Here is an 8,674-nt window from a genome sequence, read left to right on the forward strand (position 1 = left end):
TTGGACGGGGCTCTGAGCAACCTGCTCTAGTTGAAGATGTCCCTGCCCACAGCAGGGGGGTTGGACTAGATGACCTTTAAAGGTCCTTTCCATCCCAAACGGTTCTATGATTCTGTGATCTTTCCAACCACTGCTGATTAGTGTAAAAGCCACAATTAACGCTCCCTTAGGATTTCCATTAAAGGTGGGGAAGTATAATTGGTTTTGGGTTTGTGAATAGAAAATCAAGGTATCAAGAGACTTGTTTAAGATGAGATAGATAATTAGAAGCCAGGTGTCCTCAGTCCAAATTCTGAGTTTTATCTGCTCAACTACGGCTGCTGCAAAGGTCCACATAGGTGTCATCTTTCATATAAGAAGTCTCAGTGTAGTATTAAGCAATATGCTGATTAAGCTAGACTGGGACAGTCTTAAAAATAGACATTTGGGGATGTCTAGTCATTTAAACAGTGTCATTCTAAATTCACTTAATTATGGTAAAGGAGACATTTTTATCTCATTTATCAAGACAAAAGGTTGAAATTTTTTTCCCTGTTCCTAGTTTTTTTAACTTTTCAAAGTAATAAAGCTATGGTGCTTGTATGTGGTGCTGGTTGTGAGTGACAGAGGCTTGGGCTGAGGGGTTACACGTGGACTGTCCAGCTTTATCTGTGATGCATTGCCTCATGTGGTTCCCTTGTACCTGCTGAGATACCTGCCTTGCAGACTTGAGGCAGTTTGGATTGTCTCATGCATAAGTATGAACATTTAATAGTAAAACTGCTACAACTGGAGCTATTCAAATGGAAATCCTTCATGCTTGGACTAGGTAGGGACTGGCACTCATGAGAGTTAACCTTTGCTGGATCTGCCATTGTCCCTCCTGAATAAGTCTAATTAACAGTCCTTTGTATCTGGATTCATTATTTGTGGTTTGATGCCTAAGACCAATTATATCATGTATTTAGCAAATAATTTCAAAAGGCATTACAGAGAAGATTGCCTAGGAGGAGGACAGCACTGAAGTTTCCTCCCCTGCTCTGTGCTTATCTGGCAGTGCCATGTGCACTGTGTCATTTACCTGGGGAGAGGCTGTAACCTTTCCACACTGTGACTGTGCAATGCTTTGTAGTCCTCGGTGTAGCTAAAGCTTCAGTCTGAGATGCTTTCTGGGGTATGTTAATGTCAGTGAAACAGACCTTTTTTGCCTTATTTCATTAAGACGGTGACTCATGTTAAACTTTTGAGGAAAGGTACAACTCTAACAAAGTTTATAGGAAAGATTTCACTGGTAAAATGCTTTACTTAAAAATATGCATTGTACATTTGTAATGTAAGAAGAATCTGCTATTGTGAATGACATTTGGGTTTCTTCAACAGGGAAATGCAATTAAGACATACAAGTACAACCCCATCACTTTTTTACCACTGAATCTGTTTGAACAGTTTAAAAGAGTAGCCAACTTCTATTTCCTCGTTCTTCTCATTTTGCAGGTAAGAAAGACAGAGAGAATACTAACTGTGAAGTGAATTTGAGGTGCTAATCTACTGAGCTGAATAATACTTATGACACAATTCAGTGCTATCCTGTCAGAAAACTGCAGGGTACTTTGCAAGGGACTGTATCTGAACTACTATAGAAACTAAGCCCATCTTAACAGAAATCTGGAAAAACCTACGCTAGCTTTGTATTAGCCAGGATGAGCTAGTTGCAGAGTTCATGAATTTCATGGGGAAAAGATGTTTCTTTTACTCTGTAAAACATGCTGGCCTTAAGTTCCGCTCATGAATCAGAAGCTCCAACAGAAAATGTGAGCAACTACAATTGTTAAAGAGAAGCCGATGCTGAGGTAGGGCAGCACGGTCAAACGGTCCCCCGAGAGTTTTGTTCATCTTCACAGCCTGACTTAAAATTCTCTCTCTGTGTTGGTTTTCTTTCTTATGTTATAGTCAGATCACTATTAAATGTCTCTGAATTGAGCTTGATTGATAATCCTGTATTCAACTGATTTTATTTGTCTTTTGTAGTCGATTCCCCAAATAACTACCCTGTCATGGTATACAACACTGGTGCCCTTACTCTTGGTGCTGGGAATAACTGCAGTCAAAGACCTAGTGGATGACATTGTAAGAAACATGTTTTGTTAATACTAAAAGCAAAAAACCCAGTGTTGTTCATTTCTTTAATTGTGATACACAGTAAGGAGTACATTCTCTACTCCTGGTTTTCAGGCTCGTCACAGGATGGACAACGAGGTTAATAATAGGACATGCGAAGTCATCAGGGATGGAAGGTTTGTACTGTTCCCTTAACTTTGTAAGTAATGTTTGTTGCCTTACTACCAAGTTTCATCACAGATCTTAAACGATAGATGATAGGGAAAGTTCAGCTTTTTGTTCTCTACTATTCCACGTGTCTGTGTGAAAACCTAATCGAAAATGGTAGAGAATTGTGCAAAGGAGTAATTTAAACTTAATTCTGCGGCACTAAATCGGTGCTAAGAGCAACTTGTTTGGAGAGAAGGGCAGAAATTCATATATAGGTGAAGAGGGAAGAGAAGAGGTAGGTTGACTTCTAAGTTATAGACCCCCAACTAAATTGCAGTTTCCAAAAAGAAAAAACACACCTTGCCAAGATGTAATGTTTTTGTACTAAGGAAAGTTCATTATTTCGAGGTTTATAGAGTGCATAGTGTTCTAGATTAAATAGTAATAATTAATTGAACTATCTTGATATTAGGTTCAAAAACACAAAATGGAAAGATATTAAAGTTGGTGATATCATTCGTCTGAAGAAAAATGCTTTCGTTCCTGTAAGTGCTTTAGATATATTCGTTTTATGTTTCTACAGAGTTCTGTACGAATCTTGACTTGGATTTATTTGATGCTTATTTATTTGTTTTTTCTAGGCTGATATTTTGCTGCTATCCAGCTCAGAACCAAACAGTCTCTGCTATATAGAGACAGCTGAACTAGATGGGTAAGGCTCTATTTAAGGATTTCTTGGATTTAATTTTGGCTTACTGGTAAAAGAGCAAGAAGTGTGCATTTCAGACTCTACTTGTCACTTGTTAAGCCACACCTGGAAAACTGTGTCCAGTTTTTGATTCTCACAATTCAAGGATCATTAAAAATTGGTGAGGGTCCACTGGAGTGCCACAAAGATGTCTGAAGTGTTGGAGAACATGACATATGAAGAAAGGGTGAAGGACTTGGATTTATTCAGCCTGGAAAAGAGAAGGGTGATTTAATCAGTCTTCCAGTATCTCAAAGATAGCTACAGACAAGATATTCTCTTCACAAGGATGCACATTGACAGGACAAGAAGCAATGGACAAAAGTAGCTCCAGAGGAAATTCTGTGTGCATTCAAGTAGACAGAATTATCCACCATTATCTCATGGTGGATAATTTTTACCATTGGAATAGGTTGCCCAAGGAAGTGGTGGAATTTTTCTCACTTGAAACACTCAAGGCTTGGCTTGACAGGGCCCTGGATAACCTCATCTAATGTCCTGCTTCCAACAGGAGGTTGGACTGTTGATTACCAGAGGTGTCTTCCAACCTGGACTTTTCTATGATTTTAAACTTTTCTTATTCCCTGTCAGTGGGAAAACAAAAATATGTATTTTTTTTCAGTGGAAGTTTTTCATAGAAACTGTTTAGATAGCATAAATCCTACTGTCTCTGTCACATTCTTTGTAAATGTTGTTTTAGTTCATGTTCTCAGAAAAGCTAGTGCTAAATTCTTTCAGAGAAGTCTGTAATGATATGGACTTCACCTAATGAGGTGAAATGTTAGTTTTTCCAAATGAGCAGTGTATTCCTTGCTCAACCTTTAGTAATCTTAAAAACGATGACTTATAACATCATGCATAACAAGGATCTGTTTGTGTTGCAAAAGGTTTATTCTCTATTGGAGCTTCTAACAGTGTCAGTTATTAAATATTGCTTTCAGATAACCATTACTTCAAACTTAATTATTGCATTAGTAAAACAATGGTTCTGAGAAGTGTCACTTACCTACAGTGAGCGGAGGTAAAGGGGTAAGATTTCACTTGCGAAGAAAAGCAGGCAGTGTAAGAACTAGTCACATGGTTCATGAATACTTCATATCCATGCACATGCATGGCTTTGCCATTGCTTCAAAGTAGGAGGTTGGTACCTATGGCATATTGATTTGCTTAATTTAATTTTGTTCAAACTTCTTTCCTATATCCATGTTTTAATAAAATGACCTCTTTATCCTTTCTTCTTAGTGAGACTAACTTAAAATTCAAAACGGCACTTGAGGTAACACACAGATATCTTCAAGAAGAAAGTGCGATGGCAGACTTTGATGGTGTGTACAGTTATATTCTTACAACTATTCAAATGTTGCTCAAGCAGTTTACAGTACAAGTAAATAAAACATGGGCAGGGATGGAAGCTTTGCCCATGGTGCTTGTGATTCTGGAGTTAGTGGCTTCCTGGCTTTTGTCACGAGGCAGCGTAAGCAAGTTGCACAAAGGAAACTGTGCCGTTGAGCAAAATATAGTCTGTCTGAAGATGAGACCTTTGCCATGAATGAGCTACATGACACTAAGTAGAGGTGGTGGAGCCCTTTGTTAGTGTTTGCCTGCCTGTTTTCTTTTGGAAAAAAGTATGTTTGCTGTTGGGATTGAATCTGGGAAACATCTTTTATTGTCTTTTTCATATTTCTCATTACGATCTAGCGGCTTTCTCTGCATGTTGTGGAAACTTGAAGGGCAGGAATCCCTTCTCTTACTGAGATCTGACACAGAGGTTTATCTCAAGCTGAGTTCTTTAGCAATCCTAAAATTGCAAATGCTTAAAAAAAAGAAAAAAAGGGGGGGGGGGGGGGAAGACAACAGAGTGACATGGAGAAGTAAGCAAGTAGGGACTGTTCCTGGTTTCCTCCAGTGTAAGAACTGAGGAACACGAAGTGAAATGAGCAACTGACAAATTCAAAATAAGCACAAGGGAGATGCTTTTTCACCCAATACATAGTTAAGCTAAAATTCACACTTTGCCAAAGGATGTTGTGGATGTAAAAAGTTTGTGCTTTCAAAGAACGTCTCTTGAGCAAATTTATATGGAAGGAGAGTCTGCCCACAAAGACATCGGCTCTGGTTCAGGAGATCTGTTGGCTGCAACTTGCTGCGAGACTGTGAAAGTGTTTCAGTGGCCTGCACCTGTAATTGTACTCTTCCTTGCGCATCCACCAGTCTTGATGAGAGACAGGGTTCAGGGCTAGAGACAGCAGTGTTTTGGCCTGAAACTGCCATTCGGTGCTCCTCTGTAGCAATTGGCAGTTATGCTGACATTTACATTTATTTATTTATTTCTGAAACACAGTTGTGATAACGGTAGCTGCAGCATGAACCAAAATTTTAGGATGAGCTCAGTTTTGGGGATGGAAATGCAAATGTGTACCATCAAGTGCCAATCATAAAGCAGGCAGTGGGAATAGGGCAAGTCCTAAGAGTCAGAGAAAAACGTCACTTTTTCAGCTTTAATATTTGGGTACCTGCGCAGCGTAGCAACGTACAGTGGCAATGTGTATCTGTAGCAACGTATTGCATGAAGGATGTCTTCCTCTTGTGGGATCATTGCTGGTAAGTCTTCAATGGCAAAATGAACTGAACGCTCTGTTCATGCTGGAGCGTAAGATCCAGAGACACATACACTCTTGTAGGCAGGCATTTGTTAAAACTTGAGAAATATTAAAAGAAAAGGTGAACAAAAAGTGCCCTATTTGGCAGTAAATGCTGTGTGTACTGGTCTTGGTGCAGAAATGAATTCTTTCTGCTATTGTAATCTGGAAAGCAAAATACCACCCTAAGATACCATATTTAAAATATTAGCAATACAGCACTGAATATTTGTACACCCTAAATTTCAAAGAAATCGCTTAATCAGAACACTTGTTTTCTCAAAAAACCAACCTCATGAAGTAAAACTACTTCTATGATGGGTACAAGTCAATGCATTTTTATTTAACTGTTGTATATTAAACATATTCTCATCCAAATTTTTTAGGTCTAATTGAATGTGAAGAGCCTAATAACCGACTGGATAAGTTTGCAGGGACATTATTCTGGAGAAACACGAGTTATTCACTGGATGCTGATAAGATTTTATTACGTGGATGTAAAATCAGGAATACAGACTTCTGCCATGGAGTGGTCATATTTGCAGGTATTTATGAATTGAACATGTGTAATATTTACTGACTAAAAGCATGCCCTGTAGAGTGAAATTACATCTTTATCTTATAAACATTGACTGTATTTTATGTCCCAGTTTTGTAAAATAGTAATAGTAGTACAATTAGTAATACTAATACAATACTAGTTTACGTATTGTATCTGTCCTTTTTTTTTTTTTCCTTTATTTTTAGGTGCTGATACAAAAATAATGAAAAATACTGGAAAGACGAGATTTAAAAGGACAAAAATTGACTCCCTTATGAATTACATGGTTTATACTGTAAGCCTTATTGTTTAAAATTCAGCTGTTTTTGAGTTCATTTTAAAGTGAATAGAGTGAATGCAAATTTAGGAAACTTTTTTTTTCTTTTGGTGTAATAAGTATGTTTTCAGTTTGTTTTGACCTGATGAGTTGGGATGAAGTAGGAGGGAATCTAAAAAGGTGCCTCGCTGTTGGTGGAATCTGTGACCCTAAACTGCAGGTGTAGGGCAGCCTACGTGATGCAGAGAAATGCTTCAAACCCAGTGTTGCAGGTGCTTCTGCTTGTCTGCACTGAACTGTTGGACAGAGACCTGAGGACCCTGGTCCAGAGGTCCGTTCAGCCTGAAAGGTTCAACACCCGTGGCTTTTGTCCTTGGTCAGCACCCGTGGGGTGTGCGTATGAGGAATACCCACCGTCCCACAACCTGCGCTCTACTGAGCGTGATTCCCTGGGACGGGGAAAGAGGAGAGAGGAGCTGGCCTGTTGGCAGGCAGAGGCACTCAACTCAGCACGACTCTGGTTCTGCCCCTGCTCCGAGCACGTTCGCGTACCCTATGCGCTGCCTGCTTAAATAAACATAAAAACATGAAAATGACGCTTGGGGAACATACTAAAATTACAACCCGTATTATTTGAGGAGACCATTTTGTGGGAAAGGTTTGCTCCTCTTCTTCTTACTTACAAATACATGTAATATTCTATTTTGAACATGGAGATTTGGGATTTAAGTTGAGGAAATGTTTCTGAAGTGTTACAGGCCTCTCTGTGTACACTGTAGATTTTTGTTGTCCTCATCCTGCTGTCGGCTGGCCTTGCCATTGGACACACCTACTGGGAGCAGCAGATTGGCAACTTGTCTTGGTACCTCTATGATGCACTAGACTTCAATCCTCCGTATCGTGGCTTTCTTAACTTTTGGGGATATATCATTGTTCTGAACACCATGGTTCCCATTTCCCTCTATGTGAGGTAGGTAAATACCTTGGCCTTTAATAGCTGAACTGGTGATAGGGTTGAATTACTTAACTTACGGATTAATGGTGAATGGACTTAATTTCCCATTGGTGGTAACAAATGCAGCTTCATATTGGATGGGAAAGCATATTATTTCTTTGTCTTACTGAAAAGACACTGGATACAATCACCCTCTTCACTGAGATTTTACAAGAAAGTGATCTGTATTGCTTTCATATAAAATCATCACTCAAGGATCTTTGACTCAGAATTTAAAGATATCAAACTTTTCTTACAGTATTAAGCATATCTGCTCTGTACTTTGACTAAGGAAAAAATTCTCCCAAGCACTGATCTCTGACAAACTTGGAGACTTGATCCTGCAAGTACTTAACTTCTCAATCTAATTCAACAGTCACAATGCATGAAGGAAACTACTTGCAAGAAAAAAATAAAATGGAAAAATCATATTTTCCAGATTTATTCTCAAAAGAGAGGTGTTACTGCTCCATGAAGTATGAATAGTTTTGCCTTTGACAAACCTGTCTAACGTATTTGAAGTCATCCAGCCTCCCACCCGCTCTTCTCCAAATTGTACTTAAAATGCTATTCCCAAGAGGGATTTCTGTTTGTTATGGGAGCAGCACCATCGATACTTTTGGCTTGATAAGGCTGTAGAGGCTTTTCCCCAGTTACAGCGGTGGTGTTGAAGCTGAGCTGTGTGGTCCGATAGCAGTTTGAGTGGCCTGTGTAGGGGTGATAGTGCTCTGTAATGTGTTGGTAAATGTAACTGTTTTGTCTTAAGCTCCTGGGCTATATAAGTAACTTGAGTCCTGGAAAATAGTCAGAGTCCCCTGGATCTGATAATATGTCATTATTTTGAAATATGAGATGCAGCTGGGAGTGAGAAAATTCATTTTATTTCATTTAGCGTTGAAGTGATTCGTTTGGGCCAAAGCTATTTTATAAACTGGGACCTGCAAATGTATCACGCTGAGAAGGACACGGCCGCGAAGGCCAGAACCACCACACTGAATGAGCAGCTGGGGCAGATCCACTACATCTTCTCTGATAAGACAGGAACGCTTACACAGAACATCATGACGTTTAAAAAATGTTGCATAAACGGCCAAAGATACGGTAAGTCTGTGCCATGCTGCTGCACCCTGTAGTGAAAACCACGGCTAGCACAGGAGCTCTGATTTGTGACAGGAACACAGGGGGAAGACCCTACAAGTCCCTGTATAGCACAGCTGGCAGCCTCTGA

At 39.4% G+C, this 8,674-nt stretch overlaps 1 protein-coding gene across 1 annotated transcript in view; it reads left to right on the forward strand.

Annotated features, from left to right (window-relative positions):
* ATP8B1 (ATPase, aminophospholipid transporter, class I, type 8B, member 1) overlaps positions 1-8,674 on the forward strand; it is a 30,408-nt gene that overhangs the window by 5,562 nt on the left and 16,172 nt on the right. Inside the window, exons 3-12 of the mRNA XM_009323110.1 lie at positions 1,360-1,473; positions 2,008-2,106; positions 2,212-2,273; positions 2,720-2,792; positions 2,889-2,959; positions 4,238-4,320; positions 6,021-6,179; positions 6,382-6,470; positions 7,232-7,422; positions 8,339-8,547. Of these exons, the coding sequence (XP_009321385.1) occupies positions 1,360-1,473; positions 2,008-2,106; positions 2,212-2,273; positions 2,720-2,792; positions 2,889-2,959; positions 4,238-4,320; positions 6,021-6,179; positions 6,382-6,470; positions 7,232-7,422; positions 8,339-8,547 (1,150 nt within the window). The remainder of the gene's footprint in view (positions 1-1,359; positions 1,474-2,007; positions 2,107-2,211; positions 2,274-2,719; positions 2,793-2,888; positions 2,960-4,237; positions 4,321-6,020; positions 6,180-6,381; positions 6,471-7,231; positions 7,423-8,338; positions 8,548-8,674) is intronic.

The sequence above is a fragment of the Pygoscelis adeliae genome, unplaced genomic scaffold, assembly GCF_000699105.1.
Source record: "Pygoscelis adeliae isolate BGI_AS28 unplaced genomic scaffold, ASM69910v1 Scaffold174, whole genome shotgun sequence".
Taxonomy (NCBI): Eukaryota; Metazoa; Chordata; class Aves; order Sphenisciformes; family Spheniscidae; genus Pygoscelis; species Pygoscelis adeliae.